This window comes from Larus michahellis, chromosome 3 (genome assembly GCF_964199755.1).
Source record: "Larus michahellis chromosome 3, bLarMic1.1, whole genome shotgun sequence".
Lineage (NCBI taxonomy): Eukaryota > Metazoa > Chordata > Aves > Charadriiformes > Laridae > Larus > Larus michahellis.
The window spans coordinates 9527067-9553148 of record NC_133898.1 but is presented as its reverse complement, the minus strand read 5'-3'; the positions used below and the strand labels follow the sequence as shown (position 1 = coordinate 9553148).

Sequence of the window (26082 nt, the reverse complement as noted above, 5' to 3'; positions counted from 1 at the left end):
TTCACACTTTAATCTGCTAGCTACTTTTTTAAAAAGATGCACACTGATCATGTTTATATTTTATATTGCATGTACCTTGACTTTCGAGATTTCCAGCTGATTCACTCACATTGTCTTTTAACAGCCACAAATGATTTAAAATCTAGTCCATTTCTAACATTGAGCTAAACATAGGTTTAATTCTCTCACCTATTTTTAATGTTCCCAGTTAGTTTAATGCAGAAGAGTTAAAATCACATTTCCCAACCTTAAAAATTGATTTCCATGTGAAATATTTACGCAGTAGGAATTGCTGAATGCCCTGTGGGATCAAGTAACTTCAGCTCAGGTCTCAAATGGCCGTGCGAGTGGAACACTGATATTTATTGTTAATCTTCACGATAATCTTGAAATAACATTTTTTAAAAGGAAGAAATAGAGTATTTATTTTGAAAAGAGTAATTATTAACCAAATAGTGTTCAGAAAGAAACACGATTTGTCAGAGTTAGGTTGATGATTGGACTAGATGATCTGAAAGGTCCCTTCCAACCTAGACAATTCTATGATTCTGTGATTTTGCAGTTGAGAACATCCATCGGGTTTCATAGGAGTAGAGGCTGTTAAACATGAATAATTCCTCATCAGCCAGTCAGATGCTGGAGGTTAGCATTTGGCCTGTTTGAAATCATGGTGATTTTTCTTCCTGAAGACTGCTGCTGTAGGTAGAGACATGGGGCAGGAAATAGTTCTTTTCTGTAAATTACAGAAAAAAAAGAGATTCTCTCACTGTGCTGAATGAGTTGTATAATTTTGATTTTAAAACGTCTGTACTATTGTAAGTGTACGTGGTGGCTGTTACTTCCCCCGAACCAAAGTCTCTGACAGCCTCAAATCTGTTCTTCATCCACAGAATTTAACCCCTACTCAGATTGTCCAGCTGAAAGCTCAGGATAATGATACAGGTAGAAATGGCTTCCTAACTTATGGCATTCTCAGTGGAGACAGACTTAAATTCAGGATAGATGAAGCAACTGGAATTCTTTATTCCACCGCCTCCTTCGATTATGAAGAGGAACCTAGAGAGTATCAGGTTTGCTTTAGATTCCTTACGTCTTTCCATTATTCAGAACTCTTTATCTTTCCCTTGGACAACAGGTGACACTTTTGTTTTTGTTTAGCTTGATATTGCTTGAACATTTTATGCATTGTTTTAGAATATGAGCTTTTCAAGATGTGATGCATTATTAAAGCAAGACACTGCCTTTAGACTATAACGAAATTCAAGTAAGGCTCGTTGTTTACCTGTCCTACAAACTCTCAAACGCTTCAGCACATAAATAACTAACTTCACAATGACAGCTCGTGTATTCAGTGCTGTCTGTTTGCTTGAATCTGTACTCAACTGAGATCTTGCAGATACAATTCTCAGTTAATCTTTATTGTTGCTGCCACTGCTGGATTTTTTTTTTATGAGCTTATTTTGCTTGAAGCAAAAATATTGATGAATTTGTTGGTTCTATATAGAAAGACTTTTTTATCGACCAAATACTCCTTAAGTTTTCAATAATCATTTCGAGGTGAAATCAGAATTTGACTTTACGTTTCTAAGAATACTGTGAAGTTTAAAATTCACCAGGATTTTTTAATCCTTATGCAAGTACCTATTTGTGTGATTTCTCATTACCAATAATTGTGCAACTTACAGATCGTGATATATGCTGAAGATGATGGAATCCCTGAAAAGAAAAGAGGTTACTGCACAGTTACTATAAAGATCATTGATGCTAATGACTGCCCACCTGTCTTCGATCCAGTGACTGAATTCAGTGTGAATGAAAATGCTCCTGTGGGATTCATAGTTGGAAAAATCACAGCAACGGACAGAGACACAGGGGACAATGCGTTTGTTCTATATAGCCTTACAGGTAACAAGGAATTTCTTGCTGCACTGGAACAACTGTCACTTTCTTGTCTATGCTGTTACGAGCTAACGTGTGTTATCACCTAGCCCCTTTCCACATAAGCCAAGAAGGTTCACTTTCACCTGGGTTGGTACTTCACTAATTTATGCTCATACAGCTTTCAAACTGATTGAGTAGGAACTTCTTTTGTGGAAACTACAAATTGCTTTTAATCATACGCTTAATTCTGTTAAAAAACAGCTTTTTAAAAAATCTTTAGCTACTCGACTGCCATAGCTGCCATCAGCAGGAGTAGTTTTGATGAAAAAGAAAATGCTCATAGCTTTCCTGAATGAGGAACAAGGGTCCAGGGCCTACTTAATCCCTGCCTTGTAGAACCTGTTGGGCCTGTGCCAGGCATTAAATGCTGCTAAATTAGGTCTCTCCGCAGCCTGTGGACTGTGAGCATTTCACAGCTATCAGGAGCAGATGTAAATGATATCACAAGTGTGTCAGGGACCCGACTGACTATCGAGGGCTGCTGGAGAGCTGTCTTCTTCGCTCTTGTGCCGGACACCGTTACCACTGCAGCAGAAGTGCCACAGCAGACGGCAGGTCACCTACTGCTACCTCAGATCTCTGCCCGGGTTATTAATATAAAGTGCCTTCAGTTTAATTTTACATTAACATGCCAGCTTGTGCTCTGCAGTGACTGAGAGCTCTGATTGGTGCTTCCTGTCACCTTTGACTGTGGAAGCTGATGGCATTGCTGTTGAGAAGAGCGCCCTTTTTGCCACTGCCCCTAAATCTGACAGAGATGGACCCTCTGGACCAAAAGCCTGCAGGAGTTGAAATAGTTGTTTTTGTTCCATGGACCATCAAGAGCAATGTGTATACAGTTTGTATGTTTTTAGAGTCTTTTCTTTCCAATCTGCATAACAGAGTTTGAGGTGGCTTTGCACAAGGGTGGCCAAAGCCAGTAAAAGTCACTGCCAGGTCTTTTGGCAGTCAAATTGATTTCTCTTTAGATCTGTGTGCCGCTCAGCCCACCTTCAATAGAGCAGAATAAAATCAGTGAGCTGTTGGCAGGAGCACTGTCTTGTTGCAGCGCTTCATGACTGTTACAACCAGCAAACACGAGACCGAATGTACAGAAGGTCAGAGGACTGTAAAAGCGCCAGGGAACACCTCAGATCTCCTCTAAGAGTTGCACAGGCTTGGAGGAACTTGATTCCAGAGATTCAGCCCAGAACTCTAATGTGCTGTCCATCATCACGTGCGTGCCTCAAGCACTATTACTTTTTGAGCGTGACAGATGTATTTGCAAAGCTTCTTGACTCACATTGCAAACATTCATCCACTCGAAATACCTTCAGTTTTTCTTCCACGTTATCTATATGATATTTAAAAAATTGTTCTAATGAGCTCAAAACGCAAGTAAACATATAATTTGAGCGTAGTTAATTGTATGCTTCCAAGATAGAATCATAGAATCATAGAATTGTTGAGGTTGGAAGGGACCTTTAAGATCATCGAGTCCAACCTTTAGCCTACCCTGACAAGAGCCACTTCTAAACCATGTCCCTAAGTGCCCCATCTACCATTTTTTTAAACACCTCCAGGGATGGTGAATCCACCACCTCCCTGGGCAGCCTATTCCAATGTTTAATAACCCTTTCAGTGAAAAAGTGTCTCCTAATATCTAATCTAAACCTCCCCCGACGTAACTTGAACCCGTTTCCCCTCGTCCTATCACTTGTCACCAGGGAGAAGAGGTCAGCCCCCATCTCTCTACAACCTCCTTTCAGGTAGTTGTAGAGGGTGATAAGGTCTCCCCTCAGCCTCCTCTTCTCCAGGCTAAACAACCCCAGCTCCCTCAGTCGTTCTTCATAAGGTTTGTCCTCCAGGCCCCTCACCAGCTTTGTAGCCCTTCTCTGGACACGCTCCAACACCTCAATGTCCCTCTTGTAGCGAGGGGCCCAAAACTGAACGCAGTACTCGAGGTGGGGCCTCACCAGTGCCGAGTACAGGGGGATGATCACTTCCCTAGTCCGGCTCACCACACTATTCCTGATACAGGCTAGGATGCTGTTGGCCTTCTTGGCCACCTGGGCACACTGCTGGATCATATTCAGCCGGCTGTCAACCAACACCCCCAAGTCCTTTTCTGTCGAGCTGCTTTCAAGCCACTCTGCCCCAATCCTGTAGCGCTGCATTTATTGATAACGCTTCCTTAAATTTATCTCAGGTGGCGGAGGAAATATATTTGAAATAGATGGAATACATGGCAACATTAAGATAAAGAACTCTCCAGACTATGAAACTGTGAATAAATATAACCTTACAGTGAATGCAGTCAACAACAAATCTGCGCCTTTCCATCAGGTAAAAGAACCGTCATTGTAATAAACAGTGATTCTTCTAGTAAGAGTGGATTTTAAATTAGTGGGAGGGAGATCTATCAAAGACATTTATTCTGGGGAATAAATTAGTCACCTAATAGTGTTTAGTGTCAGATTTTTGCAACCTTTGTCCATGCTGAGAAGTATTATACTCCATAATTACTTGAAATACTTCATAGTCATGCATGGAAGAATATGACCCTGAATTGTTTGCAGGCTAGTCTGTGTTGGGGAACAGGAATTCTTGCCTACTGCCTATTAGTACTGTAAATGCCTGATAAATTTTCACAGGAGAAAAAGTAGTTTTCAGCAAATTGTTGTAGCTCTGCTGTATTTCTTTTATTTGAAAAGATATTATACACTTATTTAACAGAACTAGAGCATGTGCGGTTCTCTTAACCGCATCTAGCAGCAACAGTAGGACATGTTGGCTTCCTAAACTCATCCTGTTCTTACCCATTCAGACACCTTTCAAGAAGTAGAATCCTACTGCAAATTTGAATTCCCACGTCTCTTATATTAAAATCCTGTAGTGATCTCTGACGTTGAGTTCACAAAATTAAACATAACACAGCATTTTACTACAGCATTTTCAAAGTCTAATTTGTACTTTTTGTTGCATATGCAAATAACAAAAAATATCTCTTAAGTAAGACATTCTAAACATTCTAAAATGCATTAAACCATTTTGTTTTCTAGGCAACTACTCATGTCACTGTTCTAGTGATTGATGTGAATGATAATGCTCCAGTATTTGCTCAGAAATCCTATTCCGCTTCTATAAACATGATTAATCCTGTAGGTGCTCATGTCATAACTGTGAGCGCTACCGACAAAGATCAGGTAACTACTCCTGTTTGATTTTGACATTGCTTTAAGCTGCAGCCCAAATACATTTTTCGCCATTCTCTATGCACGAAATACCAAATGTAGCAGAAAGTGATTTCTGATTGACTAACAGCACTGGGAATTGGAAAGGAGGACTTTTGATGCTTCTGCCTTGACACTGATGTACCGCCTGCCTTTGGGCATGTTTCTTCAGCTATATTTGCCTTAATTTTTCCTCTTGTACGGCGTTGTACCAGTCTTTCAGAAGTACACAAGGACCAAAGCAATTTAGTGTCTGTGGAGGTACTTGAACTTCTAAGTAGAAGGAGCTGTAAAAGCTCATATAGCTGGCTTGAACACGGAAACATCTGCTTCCCAAACGCCTCCGAAGTGTGGTACCCCAGCTAATTATCTCTGACCCCGTTTTTTAAAGTAATTTTGTTTGTTGTATCTGTACTGCACCCATTGAGTAGTATCCAGAGACTGGCAGAGATATCCACTAGTGAACCAAATCACCGTGACAGCATCACTACTAATTATGTCCTTTAAAAGAAGAAACATCTGGAAGTGACAACAGAATAGGTGTAGCAGGTGCCTTCCTATTTCTTAGTGCATAATTTTGGTTAAAATACCTGCAGCTATGGGGTATATTGCTGCAAATAATCTAATGGGCCCCTTTTTGTCATCCTTCTCAATTATTTTATACAAAATTGAAATTGCTCATGCAAGTTAGGTGGACTCTGTGAGATCTATGTTGAGACCCCTAATGAAACTCATCCTTCAGATAATATGTCTGGTCCTCTGGCGTGCAGAGTGGCACTCATCCTCCCTCTGCCACCCTTTCAGGATTCTGGGGCAGAGACTGCTACTGAAATTATTAGTCTTTCCCTGTTCCTCCCTGCTCCAGAAATAATTATAAATCCACAGATTACTTAGAAACAACAGATGTTCATGGTAGGGTTTGATCCTGCTGCTGCAGAGCTGTGGGAGAACAATGCTTCTCAGAAATACAGAGCAAAGTGCGATAGAGCAAACCCTCAGGGTTCGTCAGGATGGCTTTTCTCAGGAAAGGGAAGCAATGTGCATAGAGCAAAACGCGTGCAGCTCTTCTGTGGCAGGCAGGAACAGGGCTTGCCCTCATAGCTGTGGGAGACTGCGCTTCTCCTCAAGGTGTGAAAAGGATCCAAGGGACTTTGGCTTATTCTTGTTGACATCACACCTTTAGATGACTCCCTTTCACTACTCTGACTGGCCCTCTCTACACGTGTCCTTAATTTATTTTCATTAGAGATCTTTTTTTTTTTTTCCCCACAGTTTTACTGTGTGACCGGACAACTGTTTGTGAATTTTCCTCTGCTTTGTGTTTTTGTCGGCACCCATCCTACCATAGCTAACCCCAAGTTTCAGTGTTTAACCTACCCTTCAAAATGTACTCCTAGTGCACGTAGTCTTCTTTAATATTGCTATGGGAATTTTTTAGGATCTTGGAACATCAAAATTAACTTGGGGAGCGGGGGCTTTGCTCACTGACCCTTTCCTCCGCTGCTGCTCTTGTGTTACATCTTAAGCACGAAGTAGCTCTGAGCCTGGTTCTCTCTAGTTATTTAAAGTGCTTCTGGCATTCTGTCCATTTAAGTGTGGAAATATTGAGATTCCAGTGAGTCTGTACTATGGAACTTGAGGCACTGAAATATGTGGTCCTGCAAGCAATAGTTACATGAAGTTTTGTTCCTTTCATGGCAGGGGCAAAATGGTCTTATTGAGTACTACATCCTCCCCGATCAAAACTCCAGCCCGTTCTTCCTGATAGAAGATATGAGCGAGGGGAAAATAACTACAACTGGAAACCTGTTTAGTTCTGGAGAGATCCAATTGACAGTAATGGCGAAGGACAAAGGCTTCCCATCTTTAAATGACACTGCTGTGATTACTCTTAATGTGTCTGACAACCGTCCGTTTGTTCCTCGGTTTAACGAGAGCAAAATCAGGTGAGGCTTTCACCTTAAGTTGTATAACTGTTGCATACTCTCCAGAGAGTGGAAAACACAGTGAAGTTGAAAGTTGAAGCTAATTTTCATATTCTTCCATGCAGAAGAACATCAGGGTTTTTTACACAAAACATCCATGAAATTCTGCTATGCCAGTGGTTCCATGAACGTGATGCGAGGCATCAGCTTTTGTTTCTTTACTGTGCAGTTCGTATAAGCCAGACTCTTTGTCCCTTTCCTCTCACACACTAATTAAACATTCTTCTTTAGCCTTTACTCAAGGATAAACAAATGTCTGGCTAGAAAAGTAGGGCTTGCACGGCACTCTGAAAGTCAGGGAGCTCTAGCAAACAACTAGAGGGGAGGGGGCAGGATTTTCCACAGAGAACTCGCTCTTAAAGAGTTAAATTTCAAAGCCTGACAGTGCAAGAACTGCTGGGAAATTTAACATGATTTATCATTTATTTTCTATATTAGCATTTCCGTTTTGGAAAACACAGGAGTGGATTATTTAATTTACGCTTTTACTGTGGTTGAAACTTTAGGAAAACCGATTGATTATACAGTTGTATCTGGCAATGAAAGAGGTGAGTACTATTTCCCTTATGAATTAAAATAGCCGAGATAACAGAATAACCTGTCTTTGGTGCGGCAGATGTAGCTGTATGTAAATGAGGAGATGGAGAGCAAGGGTTAAAACCTGTGTCATATTTTTAAAAAATCAAAGTACACCAAGAATTTCTTTCAGAGCTCTTCAGCATGGACTTTGTTAATCTCCTCTGGCTAAATAGGTGGTGGTACCTTGCCAGAAAATGGGTTCTTGTAGTCTTACATTAGGATAATTTGCAGGCTGAGGGAGCTAAAATAGAAGTTGTTAGCAAGCAGCTTCCTCCCCGCCGCTCACTTTTAGTCTATCATGTCCTTGCACTTGCACCAAGTCAGGGCATCTGCCCTCCTCCAGCTTTTGCAGCTGTGCTGTGACTCCCTTTGCTGCAGAAAAAAAAAAGGAAATCATTGGAAACAGAGAGAAAACTTGGAAAGCAGCAAAAAAGGAGTTGTGCAACAAGAAGCTGCAATTCTTATTTTCCAAGTATGGTGCTCCTTTACGTGTTTGAGGCCTGTTTGAGGCCTGTTTGGTCTGGGATGGGACCCCAGCTTTGGTGCCTTTGATGCTCAGCCAGTGGAAATGTTGCATTTCACATTCCTAAGAGCAGAGGACCCATGGAAACATCCTAAGAGCAACGCAGACACAAGAGGTAGGAGGAACACGAGTGAAATGGTAGTTATAATGGCAAAGGTGCATGTTTTTCCTTTCAGGTCATTTCAGATTGGATACGAAAAGTGGTCAGCTGAGAACTGCAATTAATTTGAACTATGAGGAAGTTTCTCAGTACGTGATTTTAATTCAAGCAAATGAAAATCTCTTGCCTGCCGCAGAAGTCCAAAATTCAGGTAACCTTTTACTTTGAAGGACATTTCAACTTAAATCAGGGGCAATGAACACGTCTTCTGTATTTGCAACCCAATATAGGAATCAGGACTCTCTTTAACTGCAAAGTCTGATGTGAAAGATGAAAAGCTGAAGGTCAAGGTTGTGCAGAGAAGCGCAGCGGCCTTCCTCCAAGGCTGCAAACCCCCACAGGGCCCTACCATGGTCTCAGAAAAGAATGTAATAGCTGGACTCCTCAGCAGGAGCTGGAGGAACTTGCCTGCCCTCGTGCCTGGTAGAGCACAGCCAGCCAGAGAGGGCTGACAGAGGAGCAGCACTGTCTGCTTTTGCCAGTGAGCTCCTCTGGGCACATCCCTCCTGCGTTCCCTTCCTTCTCCCTCTTCCTCGCGTGCAGCAGAGACGCTGCTGCAAAGCCACAGCCTGACCCGGCCTTTGAAGTCGCGCTTTGCCGTTGTTTGTTGTTGCAGTTCACTTGTGTTTGTTTAATAGGCCTGTTTGCCCAAAATGTGATGATGCTGACAATCTCGGTGCAGGACGTAAATGAAGAGCCGGCATTTTTGAGTAACGCCTACTCTGCTCGGATACCGAACTCTGTGCCGTACAAGTACCCGGTTATTACAGTTCAGGTACAGTATCTTTCTGTGCTCTTCATGAGGACAGAAGTCCTTTGAAAGATTTTGGTTTCTTCCACGGTTGAACTGGGTTAAAGGAGCTGTTAAATCTGCTCAGATTCTGCCCATCACCCAGGTTTTACATGAGGCTGGTGAAGGCTGGGGTGTTTAGGGAACAGATCCAATACCTGTCCTACCAGTGGGTCTGTCAGAAGAGCCAGATGGTCTGACTCATGCTGCTGTTATGGATTACGTCCTGCACAGGCTGCCCCCCCCCTCTCTCTCCCATTAACTGCTTTGTTTTCTATCAGACCCAAATGGGAAATGAATTACAAAATGGAGCAGTTCTCATCTTTGTCAAAGTCCGGTGTTATCCCTCCATTCTAGCCTGCTCCTTTTATGCTTGCAGCTGTAGAATCCTTCAGACTTTATGGCAAACGTACTTCCCCTTTTATACCCTTGGCCTGATTCTGATAGGTTGTACCCCGCTTTTAGTTTAGTGCAAAGAGAAAAATAAGACAGCACAATCCTAGAATACCCATTTTAGAAATAGAAACTGCAGAGTTTAATGATTGAAGAGCAACGTGCAGTCCAAAACCCACAAGCTGAGTTTCATAAATCGCCTTTTTTTTAAACCCAGGCCACAGATCCAGATTCAGGAGCCAACGGACTTCTGCTGTACAGCTTAGTGAATAATCAAATGAATGAATTTGACATTGATGAAAACACGGGGCAGATTTTTACAGTTTCTGTAGCAGGAAAGGCTGGAACATTTTATCTGGAAGTCCAAGCTGCAGACCAAGGCACAAGAAGACTCACAGCCCAGGCAACAGTCAATGTAAGGAAGATTGTTATTTATAGTCCTGATTTGCTTCCACATTAAAACTCTGTATACAAGAAGGGCTAGGTTTTGAAATGACAAAAAAAAAAATAACACTGTATAGTAAGACCGTCCGATACACCGGTATTTACTACATACTTTCAGGCCAGAATTATGAGGTTATCATTTCAATTGACATATGTTGGCATGAAGACTGACTTTTAGAGGACAATTATTGTATATCGGAGAGGTGGGGGGGTTTTTAGGTTTGGTGTTTGTTTTTTTTTTTTGAAAGTCAATGTGGGAGGTACAAATACTTTAGAAAACCCTTACATGTGTGGTTTTTTTTTTTTGATTTATTAGGTAACAGTTGATTCCAGTTCCTCTAACAACATGGTGGTGGCGGTACTTAATCAGAAGATCAACGTTGTTGAAAAAAACATCGCTGAAGTAAAAAGGTATTTTGAAACTGTGAAGCTTCTTCTGATATAATATCTAATGACAAACTGAGAGTCCCTTTGAGACAGGGACCTGACAGCCTACAGGGCAGGTGGCACAGCCAGCGCCCATGAAAAGCTAGGCCTGCCACTTGATGTACTTCAGAATAATTTGAGGGAATTCACAGGAATCCACCAGTTTTTACCCGGTAAGGCTTTGGCCTGAGCTGACAAATGTCAGAGGTGATTGGACTAGATGATTTCAAGAGGTCTCTTCCCGCCTCAATGTTTCTGTGATTTTTAACAGCCTAGGATAAAGTTTTTCAAGATACCAATGTGGAGAAAGACAAGATAGAAGCCACAAACCAAACCCATCTGTTCCACAAATGAAACCCCGCCTTTGAAGCACCACAGCAGAGCTGCTCAAGGAGGTCTCAGCCTTATGCTGCTAGGGGGTTAGCCAGCGATGTGTGGCTGGCTACGCCACAAGGAAAACCATATTTTGGCCTTTTGGGCACGTTAATGAAGACACGAGTTCTTTTGTTTGATTATACATAAACATATCTTTACATTGGAAATATTGAGTCTGGTGCTTTTGAGGGCAAATCACTTTGAAGGATGGAAAAATGAGTTTGTGATGTTGCCACTATTACAGCACCAGCTTCCTGTTGGTAAAAATTAAATGGAAACTCTAGATCTGCTCTGCTGCTTTCTTCAAAGCAGCTGGTACTGACTGCCGTCAGAATGATGGATTCACTGGGCCAGTGGTCCCATCCGGAGTGAAAATCTCTCTGAGAAAGAGGAGGAGAAAACAATGAGGATTATGAGACTGAGTTTCCCCCCTCCGCACATTTACTGTTTGTAATACTCCATAGGTATCACTGCCTGTATTTATAAAAAAATAATGTTAAGCATGAAATAAGCCCTATTTCAAAGCCAATAAGCTTTGAAAAGCGTGACTAAATATATGATATACTATGCAGTATTGGTTATGAAATCTAGGTATAAGGGTTTGTTATCCCTTCCTTTCTCTCATTAATTGTTGAGTTATGCTAACAACACCTATCTAAGAATTTTCATGCTATATATAAAAGTTATATAGCATCTGCTAAGGAAAATTATCTTTACCTAGCAGTTAGAGATAAGGACTGGATTTTTTCTCCTCCGCTACTCAATCACTCATTGATATTGGGCAATTCCCTTGCTGACAATAATCCTGCATTTTCACATGCTCAGATTAAAATACTAAATCTCTGCAAAGTGTTGTATTAAATGCTACTTTTCTGTCATTTAATTTCCAGAGTAAAAGAATTTGTCATTACCCAGTTAATTTAAAATGTTTTCTTAATATGATGGCAGGGTCCTGGAAGATAAACTTGCATGGAATGTATACATCGTTGACGTTTATTCCAATGAAGCTGAAAGAAAAGCAAGAAGCACCACTGATGTAACCTATGTAAAAGTCATTGCTTTTGATGAGGCAAACCAGGAAGTATCTGCAGAAGATGTAAAAAGGTCTGTATGGCAGAGCCTGTCTTCTGGGGGTCAGCACTATGCAGCTAGGTTTTGTTTCCCTTAAAATTATTAACCTCTTGGACTGGGCAAGTTTAGATCAAATTACAGTTTATCTGAGACTTCTCTCAAGGCTTAAATGGAATTTTTAGAATTCAGAAAGCTTTCATTGTTTATTGAAAGGTAACTTTCAGAGTTTGTCAAAAACATGAATAAGGTTGTTTAATTGTGCAAAATGTATTTAAAAGTCGGTTTTATAGAAAACTGCAGCAGAAAAAATACCATTAAAATAGATATCAACTTCATTTTAGAACTGCAGAACGTTGATTAAAAACTTACGTTTTAGGTGTATTTCACATTTTTTTCGTAACGTGACAGGGGTATGAATGTATATTCTTACAAACATTCTATGAAGGGTAGCTGCTATTTAAACACACAATTTCTAGATTCAACACCTCTCTCACACTACTAATTGTTTGTGGCTGATATTACTCATGAAGTCTGTGGTCGCAGGAAAGAGTCTCCATGGATGAACCGCTTCCTCTGAGGAAAGCACTAGTGGTATCTGTAAGAGTGTATGTGGTTGCCTTGATGTGGATTTCGAGGATACTGACCTCTCAAGTTCAATTTTCCAAGTTTTGCAGCATTTTAGTTCATAAGTACCAGGGCTGGTTACTAGAAAACAGAATTTTTCACGAATGAAAGACATGAAGATTCTGAATCTTTGGAAAAGGTCTTTGTGGAGCAGGGAGTGGTATTCTGTTATTTTCTCCATGCCAAAATGAAGGTCTGATAAATCACTGGCATATTATTCTTCTATCTTCAGGAAACTTAGGGAGCAGAAGAGTAATATTGAGGGAGAACTGGAGAAAATATTCTCAACGTCTGTTACTGCTGCCATAGCAGAGGCTCCTGCAGACTCAGCGTCTCCTGAACTCATCGCAACGATCGTCCTGGGCGTTCTGCTAGCCTGCACCCTCGTAGCCTCCCTGGCATATGTACTTTTTACTATAAAAAGGAAAAGGTACAAATAGTTTTATATTAACATTGCAATTTAGACTTGCAACTAATAACTTTACTTTAAATGTCACCTTGAAAAATACTTATCTGAGAAATTACAGATATTACCGTAAGAGAATTGCCCAAGATTTGCTATAAACCAAAATGCCTGGCCTTGTGCTGTAGATATTAGACATGTTACACGTAACTGGAAGTTGGTTCCTTCTTGTGTTTGTCACACAGCAACAGCAGAAACAAATACTTTTAAAAAGAGAGAAATGTGGATAGCCGAAATTTTAACTGTTAAGGGGGGCACAAGCAGCTGTGATATACCCATATAAATCTCCTCTAATCCCGTGAATACTGAAATCAAGGGCCGTTTTGCTGCTAACTTGAGTGACACATAGATGAGGAAAATGAATACACTTCTAAGGCGGCAGTGGCTATTCACCCTGTTACCGTTAAATATGTAATCTATCAATTGTGCAGAACAATAGGAAATACTCCAAACTAATCCCCAGAATAATGCCAAAAATAAGTGTTGTGTATTAAACTTATGACACAAATACTTCATGTTCTATTTTTAAAACAACTATAAAGGCAATCTTCAAAAAGAATTAATGATTTTATTTTAATGTATTTATAATTTTCAGAAAGCATGAGCAAGAGCATTTGGTTACGAAGCAGGTTGAAATTATGGAGGGTATTGATAACCCGCGTGCAACTGACGAAAATGGAAGTCTGAAAAGCTTAGAGAAACTAAAGCACACAAATAATGTGTAAGTAGGATGCTGATATCACAAATGTATAAAAAATAGCACATCAGAAGATGAGGTTCTAGTTTATTCTGGTAACACAGGATTTTGTCTCTCATTACTAGCATACAGGTTGATTTTTAAGAACCCTTACAATTATAAATTAAAAACTCTACACTTGAAAGAAGCTAATACCTTTTAATCTTGTATTGAAAATGACAAGGGCAAATTCCTACTTACTCTTTAGCAAACTGTTAAGCCTGATGCAGAAAAGACCCTTCAGGATACAAGGAGCTACTTATTGTTGCCCTGGGTAAAATCCCAGTAATTTTGAGATCAGTGCACTTGCTACTCCCAGTTTTAGAGTGGTGGAGACTTTGGTCACTTCACTATTTGCAAGCTCAAGGTGTCAGGAGTTCTCTTAACTCTCTTTCAGGAAAACTGAAACACTAGAGTTTATCAACCTGGAAGATGCTGACAAAGACGTGCTTCAGGCCAATGAAAGATACCTTGAGACACTAAATCGCAACAGCGAATGGGAAGAAAATGCAGGATCTGAAAAAGACGCTGAACCTAGATATGCAGATGTCCAGCCCATTGCCGAACTCAAAACAAAACAGGTAACTTGCTTTTCAACTGCAAAGAATGGAGTGAAAGACATTTTATTATTTGCCATTAAAAAAACCTGGAAAAATTATCCAAAAAAGTAAACTTGTGATGGAAATAATGAAAAAAAAAATCTTAGGCGAAGTAATGAGAAGTTTCCTCCTGCTTTAGAAGGGCTCTGTGATGCAGAAATGGTGACTCTCTTCCACCTTTTACAGACTGCGTATGGTAAAGGGTTCTCACGTGCTGCTCCTAAAACTTAACAATACAGCCTTAAAAATGATTCCTTCTCTGCATGTTTCAGAGACAGAATATATGTACAAAAGTTCCCTGACTGGTGCTGCTTAGAATTTGTCCAAACTCTACCATTTGCAGCTTTCTGCCTCATCTGTGTTATGTTTTTCTTGCAGGATTGCTTTCCCGCAGATACAAATGAAGGGGGAGCTCCTTCCTTAACACCTGGTCCCACAACAGACATCCCTGAAAAACAAATTAAAGGGGTAAAATTTTCAGAAGTGGCAGTTATTTTGGACACAGACTCTCAAGACGATGAGCCTGACATTAATGATGATTTTTAATCAGTAAGATGAAGAAAACTTTTGGGAAAAAACACAGTGGCTCCTCATTGCACACTGCAGAATTAAATGAGCAATAAGAATATGGGAACGCTATCTGGAGATTGGTGGTACTCCTGTTTGTACTGCTAGAGATGGACATGAAAGAAAATAAGAAACAGGCTGGCGGGGCGCCAGAAGGCTGTAACGCAGCCCCATCTTACAGTGTATTTAATTTCTAATGGCAAGACAATTAAAACCGATCCCAAACGCGCTGCCCTGTCGTTATTTCAGGCAGAGTTCCTCTCGGACATCCCTTTTCTCTTCTTTTGCACCGAACTCACCGCCGCGGTTCATTTTTGACGGGGAGCGGCTGCTGCTTTTCCACTTAGGCCGGGCCTTTCCCCCCCCCCCGCCACCGCGGCTGCACCGGAGGAGCCCCCGGCCCCTGCCCCAGCCCACCCGCCTTCCCCCGGCCCGCAGCGACCCCGAGGGGCCGCGGGCTGAGGTGAGGCGCGGCCGCCTTCCCCTGCCGGGCGGCGCGGCCCCGGCCTCGCCTTCCTCCTCCTCCTCCTCCGGGGAACGGGGGAGGGGAACTTTCTGGCACCTTCTGGCTGGGCCGGCGGCGGGCGGAAGCGGCGGGCGGAGGCGGGCGCTGCGCTGCGGCGGTGTCCGGGGAGGGGAGCGGTGGCCGGTGGCCGGGCCATCGCCATGGCCAAGTGGGGACAGGGGGACCCGCGATGGATCGTGGAGGAGCGCGCGGACGCCACCAACGTCAACAACTGGCACTGGTGAGGGGCGGCGCGCGGCGCGGCCGTTAGCGCGGCGCGGGCTCCCTGAGGGGAAGGCGGGGGGGGGACGCCGTGTGTGTGTGCGGGTGCAAAGGGGGACACGCTGCCCTTAACGGCCCCGCTCCCCGGCCCAGGACGGAGCGGGACGCGACCAGCTGGTCGAAGAGCAAGCTGAAGGAGGTGCTGGTGGGGCTGGTGGTGGAGGGCGAGGCCGGGCGCTGCGAGATCAGCGACCTGAAGCAGGTGGAAGGCGAGGCGTCCTGCAACAGCCGCAAAGGGAAACTCATCTTCTTCTACGAGTGGAACCTGCGCCTCAGCTGGAAAGGTACGGGGGAGGGGGTCGGGGGGGCGGCTGTGAGGGGACCGGCGCGGCGGGGGCGACGGGTCAGGCGGTGCCATGGCCGCGCTCCTGTGAGGCGTTTGCCCCCGGCTAGCGGCGGTTCCTCGGGTGCAGGCCACCGCCTGCACCTTGCTGCACCGGAGCGGCTCCGGAGAGGCTCCCCCCTGGCTTGCTGAGCCTTGCCCGGCTGCGAGGAGGCCTGTGACCCGGGAGGGGGGCAGCGTGTCCCCTCCCCAGCTTTCCCGGGGACATGTGCCTTGATAGGGCTTGCCTTCGTGGTCTCTGCAAAGCCGGCTCTGCTGATTTGCTCCGCGGGATCAGGTGTGATCACTTTGGAAAGTCAGCTCTCTCCTTTGGGTTGGAAAACCAGGAATATTTTAGCGAACCGCAGTGAATCAAAATCGTAGGGAGATTGCGGGAGACACGTGGGCCTGAATTGTCATTAACGCTTATTTTTAAATAATCTTGAAACCCTAGCTTGTCTTTTTCTTTTTTCCCCTTCACCCAATTTTTTTTGTACCACAGACGTTTCTTAGCATGGTTTTAACAGCGTATCAGCACAGTGTTATGTCGCTTTGGAAGAAGTAAATATTTTAATTGTGGTGAGAGAAGTATTGCTTACAACAGTGTGCTTGAGTTGCTTCAGTTTCCTGGTGTGCGCAAATTAACAGCTGCGTGCTTAATGCACGTTGATAGCAGGAAACGAGAAACTACCAAGTGTGGAAGTGCAGATGTTTCAAAGCATTTAGTGTAGTTTACATTGAGGATAATGAATTACATGAGGGAAAAACAACCTGTTTAGTGGAAATAAGGAAAACAGAAATAATTCAGGATCATTTGGGATAACGGGGGCTGTGTCCCTGCATTTTTGTTGTGCGGCATCTGCTCACAACCTCAGCTCGTGGAGGTTCATCCTCCACTGTGCTTGTCCCGTGACAGCTCTTTATTTGCAGACCGACCCGATAACTTCTCTTTTGGTAACACCAAGGAATTCTTTCCACTTATTAGATGCCTAAAACTTGATGGCAAATTGTGGATTATCTCGTGCATGGGAGTAAGAACCAGGAAGAGCTGATAAAAAAGCACCCGCATGGGCAATTGTACGTCAGTATTGTAATGGTAAATGACAGGTTGTTCCTCTACAAAATACCGTACTTATTTCTCAGGCCTCAGTTGTTACTATAGGAGGTGGGCGTACCAAGGGCCATACTTAATTTTCCCCTCTTAATCCCTGTGCCCCAAAACAGGACTGTAGTCTCTGGATCAGGGTTTCAGGTGATGCTGTGGCCTGCTCCAGTGGGCTGTCTGCGCTTTGCACTTCTTTTCCTGGTACCCTTTCCAGTACAGTTCTTCATGACTTGTGTTTTTCCTGGTTTGGCTGACAGGGACTTTAACGTTTATTCCGATGTGGAGACCAGTGCACCTATTTGAACAGATTTGGAATGGAGGTTTGCTCCCATAATAATAGGGGACCTAAAGAAGTACTGTTATTTATTGGTTTCGGTTCACGTTGATAGTTACCTATGTGTTAAATGTTACAAGTGTCTTGTAAACTAAGAACATACTTACAATTGTGATCTAAATGTTAACAGAGAGGAAGGCAAACATTATTCTCTGTTGTGCAGTTTATATCAGTACAGTTTAAATAATTGTAATCAGCTTTTTGATATTTTGGGGTTTCTTTTTTTTTCCAAGATAAGCTAAAATAATCTAAGTTTTAAATACTGGTTAGTTTGGGTTTGTTGATCTTTTGTTTTATTTCAGTGTGTAAGGCATAGAAGTAGGCAGATACAGTATTTTGTTTGTATTTCTGTACAAATTCTTTCTAAATGCCTTTTCCTCTGCTAGGTCTTCATGCTTTTCAGTGTTTAACTGTAGACAGCTCTAATTTGCATTAGGTATTTGCATTTGCTCAGTTCAGTGTTGCACTGGGTGGATAATGTCTTTGAGAACTTAAAGAAGTTTGCTACTACATAGTGAAATTCTAAAAGAGCTGGGGCTGAACTGCTAAAAACACCGATTGCTGGGATTATTTCTTTCTACAAGTCTTCTAGGATAACTAGTAATTCAAGCTATGGTTAAAATCTGGATACATAATAGGATGATACAAATACTGAAATTTGCAGCCGTTTGAAAAGTCCGATGTTGGAAAAACATTGCCCTTAGCTATTTAGATTACAGAGCAACAAGGTGAGGAACTAAGGGTACTTGCTGGCACTAAAATTGAGCAAAGTGGCTGTTCTCTCTATTGTTTGTTTGTAATGAGGATTTCAATGCATTATTCTACCTTGTGATGGAAGCTTTATGAAAACATGTATGTCCTTTTAAAATGTAGGTATTTCAGTAATGGGTTTATAAGTAGGTCTTTCTGAGACATGTGCTTTATTAATTTTCTAAAATACTGTATTTTCAGGAAACAAAAAAATATTTTTAGGTCTGTTACTGGAGTCCCATGGGATTCAAGCAAATGATTTGGTTGTTTGTAGGTAACAGTTTTTCTTACATTACAGTGATACTAAAAATGCAAAGCTGTACCAGTGTTCTACCTAGGTACTGTTGACCGGCCAGCTCTGTTTGTTAACTGACTGGACTTTGCTGTCCAGCACAGACACCATCTCCATTTATCCCTTGGGCACGCAATTTTTTTGAAGGGGGGAGTGGGGGAATATATCTGTTTGCTGTTCTTACGAATTTAAATTTGTTGTCTGGCCTCGGTTATTTGGGAATCTTTATTTTAAGAATTGTTAATAAAATTAGCTGAATGGATAGAAGTCAGGTTTGTGTTTTGCTCCTAAAAACTTCTTCCTGCATGCTTGCGCTTCCTTTTTGGGTAGAATCACTGAAAGTACGATTTGCTTTACTATCTGCAAAGACAACGGTGCGTGGTTTTGCCTGTACTAATCCTGGAGCTGGAAGAAAGCAGTAAAGAGAAAATTGAGATGGCTGCATGCGACTTGTTTTGGGCCCAGAAGTGTTTTAGCCATACAACCAACTATTCACATGGCTTCCTCCAGCCTTCTACAGCTACCAAATTCTGCTGGGAGACTTTGAGAAGCCCGAGAGAGGTCTTTTAGCCTATTTTAGCCTTTCCTTGTGTGGACATGGTTGCCTATTTCTGGATTAACTGGTTTTGCATATTGCACTATGCCTCATTGACGTGGGTCCTGATGAGGAAGGGATCTTTGCACCATACTCCACTTTGTGTCACTAACTGTCATTCGCTCTTTTTCTTGCTCAGAAAGGTCTGAGCATTTGCTTGTGTTACTGTGCTGTGATCTTCACCGGTAGCACCTTAGGTTATATCTGTGCACAGTGGCCCCCTGGAGCCTGGTGCTCGTTTCAGGGTAGTAATTAAAAACAACAAAAGGAGAGTGATGTTAAGATGCAGCTGGATCTAGCTAGCTCCTTTGAAGGTGAGAGAATCCTAAGAAATATTTTATCTGCCTTCATAATTCCTTGTCTGCATTCATGCTTAACGCTGGGTGGTTGTGTGTTAGAGTTTTGCCGATTAAGCCTGTTGTTGGGTAGTATATATTTTGACAAGTAAGGTGATACAAGAGTATGAAGGTAACTGGGTTTGGGGCAGAACTGCCTGTTTCCACCATTGCTCGCTAAAGAGATTTTTGACATGATCTAAGTAGTGAATAAATGTAAATAACAACCCTTTTGCAAAGCAAGGGGGGAGAGTCTTCAGTGGAAAGAAAGAAAGTGTCAGGCTGTAAGTGAAATCTTTTCACAGTAAGGTCTGAGGTAAAGAAGTACGGTGCGGGGTTCATATCCCAGAACGTGTTTGTAGAGCTGTGTAGGCAAGTGATGGCGGGCCTTTGTCCTGAAAGATGCAGAAAAGGAGCATAATTTCTGTTCTTGCAAAGTCTTTCTGACATGTACAGTGATTACTGGCAGGTCACGGTAAAGCTACTAAGAGTAGGAACAATTGTTCTAAAAAAATTTGCAAGTGAAGTTTTGTATTTTAAAAAAATTGCAATTGTATACCTGTCCATTATACATACATACATTTTATGGTGACATGGCTGTATGTTGGGAGCTTTTCAGATATTCAGGAAGGAATAGCTAGCGTTCTAGGGAGCTTCTGAATAAAGGGCAGACAAATTTTGGGGAAGAGGAGGTTATTTTTCCCTCATTCTGTGTTTTCCAAATCCTGTGTTGGCAGCAGTTAAGTTGTTTTAAGCGGAGAGCATTAGGACAGGCAAGGGTAGAAGGTGAGGGCAGTGGCAGGACAGTAGGGCAAACTGCTGTGAGATGTACCCATGTGCATGTGCGTATCCTGATGCATCTCTGCTGGAAAATATGGTGCGGAGAACAGTTTACTATGAAAGTACTGTGCCATGTTTCAGACTTTCAGTTGCTGTTTAGTTCCTTTAAATGAGAATCTAGGCAACTTGCCTCAATAACACTTTTGTACGACTAATTTCCGAGATAAAACTCTTGCTGTGGGGGAAATAGTTTTTAATAATGCATTTAAGAATTCGTTATGTTAATACAGGTACAGTGAAAGAGTCTGGTGAGAAACATAAGGGATCTGTTGAAATTCCTAACCTGTCAGAAGAAAATGAGGTAGATGATACAGAGGTAGGTGTGAAATACTGATATGGCTATATAGGTTCAGAATTCTTAAATAAAGTGTTAATCAACATATAGGCATCATATTTTGATTTATCCTCTGATTTAGTGGGATAATTACACTTGGGTAGTTTATTTCATGTTTTTGGTTTTTTATACTTGGAATAACGACTTGTCCCTGTTCTCAAATTTACCTACTAGGAATGTGCACGATTTTCTTTGCTAATTATTGTTTGTGACAATATACTAACTACAAATTTGAGAAGACTTCTGCTTGTTTTAGTCTTTAAAAAACCTAACTACCTCCCCTCCCACGCCCCAACCCCCTGAGAACTTAAGGAATGTCCTTGTTGGTTGTGTAGCAGTTGATACTGTGGCTTCCACAGATTCCTCAAGCTCTGCTGGGTAGTAGGCAACTCTATTTATACTTGATGAACTTGACTAAGCTACTGTGGAGATGAGATACTACATTTAAGTCAAAACCCAAGAGGACTTATTTTTAGCAAAGGTAGGATAAACTGAGAAAATAATGAACTTGAAATTGCAGCTGTCCTCTGAAAATAGTAAACAAAGCCAAGATATTCCCCTTTGTTGCCAGAACCCAAAAGGCTCATGTTTAGATGCATCTGAGATCTTGTAATTTTTCTGTTTCTAGATAAACGTTAGCAAAAAGAAGGGGGAAGGCGATGTTCTGAAGGACCTTATGAGAACTGAAGGAACCACAAAAGTCAGAGAGGCCCTGAGAGATTACCTGAAAGCACTTAAAACAGGTAAGTGAAATCAGTGTGTTAGGTACGTTCTTACGCAGCCTTCTCTCTGGAATAGATTGGTAATGTTTTGATAGGTCCTTCGGTTTGTATTGGTTTTATTTTTAATGGTCACCAGCTGAGATGAAACAAGTTAGTCCTACCAGTCCAAACCTTTCTTGCCATCAAACATGGCAGTGTCCAGAGGTTTCCGTAGCAACCCAGGCTCTGTTGTGTTACACGTACTGGCCACAGAGACTAGTGTGAAGCCTTGACTGGTTGGCTAGCAAAACAGTGCCCAGCCCTCAGCTTGTTGGTTCTCTGCTGAACTGCTCAGGCATTTGTGGAGATGGTGCATTCCTTAATGGGTAGATGTTATTAATTTTGGGTCAGGTAACTTTGAAAAGCCTGTGTTTTTAAGGGAAATTGCCTTTTAGGCTCTGTTGCTAATAAAAACATGGGTTAAGGTGGGGAAACTGGATTGGAGTTGTATGTTCCATTCTGTGCTTGCACTCTCCAGTTTTGCCCATTCTCAACAGTTTTGGCCAGCAATCTTCATTACCTAGCTGAATGTCAGTGTGGTTGTACAGCTCAATTTCATACTGAAAAGTGCTTTTCTTTATTACAGAGTTTACCTTGGGAATGATCCTGCCAACAAAAACTACTGTTGGTCAGGAGCCGGCCACAGAGCGAAAACCAAGTGGGAACACTGTGCAAGTATGCTGGCTTTAAGTGTTGTAGTCATTTAATATTACCATAAATGTAGTCCCTGTAGATTTGGCTATGATAACAATTGCATATTCCTGTGATTACCTGCAAAAGTGAAGTAGATTCTATAATTCACCACACAGTATGTTTAAGAATGCACAGGTAACAACAATCCTGCTATTCCAGTACTTCTAAATGTTAGATCTTGCACTCATTCATGTGAACATTGTTTGCTTTACAGGATTCTGTTTCAGCACAGTCTGTGGATATAATTGGTGTAAAAATTCCAACAGTGAAGATACTTATGAGAGAAATATTCAACTCTCCAGCAGATGAACTTTACAGCATCTTCACAACTAAGGAAGTAAGTGATCTTTTCAGTAGGCGCTATAACTTAATATATATAATAATGTAATTTTAACTTAATGCAGATGCTGTTATAGCTGAATAGCTGTGTAGTAATTAATGTCACATCATATGTCATATACACAATATTATGTGTAGTAATAAATGTGTCACATACAGATAATACTCCTTACATACATTAAATGGAGAGATGTGAGTGTCCAGAAACTGAAGACTTCATGAGCCCCCTTTTTGTCTGACTTCATGAAGTATTTGTAATTGCCATCATTCGCTCCTCAAGTTTTGCTGAATAGCTTTACCTTTTAAGCAACTGAGGAGTTTTGGGTGGTGAAAATGCCAAAGGATTGATGGAGGTACTTGTCCTTCAGGAGCCTGAAGTGCTCAGTAATGGCACTATTGTTATCCACAGCTTCCAGGTTAATTAGATTAACTATTGGATGTCATGATGCTGTTGCTTATAGGGCACAAACTAATTTTGGGTTTGTGTCCTTCAAAAGAGCCTGGTCTGGTATCAGACACCTTTAAATTAGAATCCCAAGAATATCAATGGGAAACAATAACGGCTCTCAGCAGTTCCCCTGCACCTCATTTCCAAATCTAGTAACAGCCAGTGTGTGGGTGTGCGTGTGCGCGCGCCTGCCTGTCCCTTCTCGCAGATGGCTACAGTCTGGTCTTTGGAAAAATGGAAAGCCCGATTAGTGCTTAAAGACTCTTAGGTATCATTTCTTCAGCAAACCTCCCTTGTCTCATAATATGGTGCATTATGTATTAGAACAGATTTGGAGTGAACGGACTTGTGCTGTATATATATATTTTTTTTTTTTCTAGTTGGTACAGAAGTTTTCTAAATGTCCTGCTGTGATCGAAGCTGAGAAAGGAGGCAAACTTCTGATGTTTGATGGGTGCGTCAGCGGTGAATATGCAGAACTGGTAAGAAGCTCCTACTTCGCACTTTAAAAATGGGGTGGTGGTGTCAGCTTCTTTAGCTAAAAAGTAGCATAAGTTTCTGACGTTTCAGCTTCTCTAATGCATATTCAGTTCCTCTATTTTGAAGCCAAAAAATTGCTATTAAGTTGTGTGATTTTTCTTCACTACCAAAAGAGCAGGCACTGACTACACTTAATGACCTGCAGTGGGAGAGAAAATGCTCAGCACTGTCCTTTTTTGCTAGGAGGAGTGAGAAAGCAAGTTTATCTCCACAATTCCTATCGATTCTTCTTGTAACTGGAGAAATGAGCTCTGTTCTGTTCAGGGCAAACGTGACATTCTCCCCAGCTGAAGGCTTTTGCAAATAGAAGGGAAAAATTCATAATTAGAGCTCAGCTCCATTTTTGAAACCGCTGAAAAACCATTTTCACAATTGCTGAGGTTAGACTTGGTATCTTAATGTCCATCCAGGTGCCGGGCAGTAAGTATCACTGACAATTGGACAGTTTTTAAAAAAGCAAAGCCTTGGAAAATTGGATTCTTAGTTCAACCTAATAAAACTTGTTGTTGGTTCCATAAAGGGCTCCAGCTGGAACCATACACGCTGCAGAACTGCATTATGGAAGCTGAGAGAAACCAGTTACAGTCATCAACCTTTGCAGTTGTCCTTATCTAAGGAACTATTTCGATGAAACAGCCAAAATATAAACTTAATGGCTTAGTGAAAGCACTAAGCCCAATTTAGACTGACTTAATGCATATGCTAATGCTGAAGTAAGCAGTACCCCCCCTTCTCAGGCGAGCTGGTGGCAGGCTGTAGATCATTTTTACGCGGTACTGCCTGACTTGTACATTAAAGCAGGCTGGATTGCTCACAGAACATCATGGGCATATACTCTGTCACGCTTGGGAGATTCCACAGGTGAAAACATGACTTTTCTGCCCATTTCAAGGTCTGCAATAAAACCATTGGCTTATATTTAGTAACTAATCAGCCTGACCTTTTCCTGTAGAGAAAACAAAACAGAGGAATGTAGCAAGCAGAAGAGCTTGATGAAAAGAGTTTATTGAAAAAAACCCAAACAACAACCCCCAATCTTTGTATCGTTTACATGCATGTGTCTCCTTAGTTTTCAGGGGAGAATTAGCACGGAGTAGTCATAATGAGAATTCTCTCCAATGCTAATGGGGAGAACCTTCTTATATTCTCACAGGTCCCAAGCCAGAGAATTGTCCTGAAGTGGAGGTGCAGAAGCTGGCCTGACGGTGAGTCTTTTTGAGGGCTCTAATAGAGGCTACACGGTGCAGGGAAAAGGGACAGAGGTGCCAGTTGATAGCCTTGCTGACAGCAAGCTTGCTTAGTCTGCCGCCTTTGGAGAACAGCCTGACGTCCACAGCAATTGTCATCTGTGAAAAGAGGCTTCGCTCAGACTCAGGCCAAAGCAGATACAAAATTAGCAACAACAAATGTAATCCTTTAAAAAACGCTTTATTGAAACGTCTTTATTTTCTTCCTTCAGAACATTACGCAACAGTTGCTTTGAATTTCAAGGATATGGCTGCGCAAACAGAACTGCAGTTAGAGTGCAAAGGAGTTCCTGTCTCTAACGAGGATAGTACAAGGCAATGTTGGAAGAAGCAGTATTTTGAAGAAATACGTACTTTACTGCAGCAAGCCAAAGACAACATGGAATGACAACAGCACTGTAGTTTTGTTAGGGCATTACTTTTTATACTTTGTTAACATTTGTTTTTTAAAAAAAAAGTAATTTATTTGTGGGAAGAATAAAGACCCACTTATATGATACTGTATATAATTTAAGCATTATTTATGGATTTTTAGTGAGTGAGGTGGCGAGTAAGCCGGACTACGTAAACAGCTTTACTTGGGGAAACTGATCTCTGTTCTGCTTGCCTCCAACTTCACTTCAGAGAGTAACAGCGGTTCGGCTGCAGTGAAGTGCTGCCATGGTAGGTAGGTAAGCTCCGTGAACCAACAGGGAGCACCTGCAGTTCTGTAATACTCAGTGTAGTGAGTGGCAAAATTAAATCCCTTTAGGCGATGGGGTGCCCATCACAGGTGACCTGAAAGGGATTATAAAACTGCTGATACATTAGATCTTTCAAGAAATGGGGGGGATGTAGTTTACAGCCTCTTTAAATACTTAACATTGCTTTAACTGCAGACTGGATTTGTTTCTAACTCCGTAGACAGTTTTAGGGAAACATAATTAATTAACAACACCATGTAATTTGGGTTGGTGTGACGGTTACCGCTGTTAAATCTGCATGCACTGGACTCCCTTACTTGACCTCGGTGTGAAATTTATTTTGGAAGAAACAAGCAGTAATGCTGCTTTCCTTTTGCACTTCTGTGAACCTTCCACTTAAATTATTTATGGCCCTCTGCAATTCTGTAGCTCAAGTTGAAGTGAGCAACTGTTAGAGAAATTTGACAGGAGAGCAGCTGGGATATTGAAAGTCAAGAATTGTTACTCTTAATTAAACCACATTGAGGTTAGCAATGATAATTTAATTCTCAAACGCTTTATAAAAAGTGTATGAATTAAGTACGCAATTTGAAACAAATTAACCAAAAAAGGGCAAGCTGCCTTTGGAAGCTGTGGTTGACTCAATAAAATATGTGATTTTACATGCAGTTTATTTTCTCCATTAAGTGATACTGCCAAACTAAATGAATCTGTATACAAGTTGAGTCCTGCATATTTTATTGTTACAGGACACCAACACATGGCAACCTTCCCACACACCAGCGTACG

At 41.8% G+C, this 26082-nt stretch overlaps 2 protein-coding genes and 1 long non-coding RNA gene across 3 annotated transcripts; all 3 read left to right on the top strand.

Moving 5' to 3' along the window:
• Nucleotides 1-1812: 1812 nt before the first annotated feature.
• On the top strand, nt 1813-5126 carry LOC141739997 (uncharacterized). Its single transcript, XR_012585852.1, has 3 exons — nt 1813-1905; nt 4130-4266; nt 4983-5126. It is a non-coding gene; the product is annotated as an uncharacterized LOC141739997 (long non-coding RNA).
• A 1866-nt stretch (nt 5127-6992) lies between these two features.
• On the top strand, nt 6993-15116 carry LOC141740038 (uncharacterized). The gene is made up of 11 exons (XM_074578232.1): nt 6993-7099; nt 7577-7686; nt 8417-8551; nt 9039-9175; nt 9801-9998; nt 10344-10438; nt 11777-11932; nt 12756-12953; nt 13582-13707; nt 14120-14303; nt 14700-15116. The coding sequence occupies exons 1-11, from the start codon at nt 6993-6995 to the stop codon at nt 14865-14867; spliced, it is 1614 nt and encodes a 537-aa protein (XP_074434333.1). The 3' UTR covers nt 14868-15116.
• Nucleotides 15117-15480: 364 nt separating this feature from the next.
• On the top strand, nt 15481-25955 carry LOC141740223 (activator of 90 kDa heat shock protein ATPase homolog 2-like). Its single transcript, XM_074578522.1, has 9 exons — nt 15481-15634; nt 15769-15959; nt 20479-20564; nt 21211-21325; nt 21930-22018; nt 22251-22373; nt 23204-23305; nt 24517-24568; nt 24823-25955. The coding sequence occupies exons 1-9, from the start codon at nt 15555-15557 to the stop codon at nt 24996-24998; spliced, it is 1014 nt and encodes a 337-aa protein (XP_074434623.1). The 5' UTR covers nt 15481-15554; the 3' UTR covers nt 24999-25955.
• Nucleotides 25956-26082: the final 127 nt, after the last annotated feature.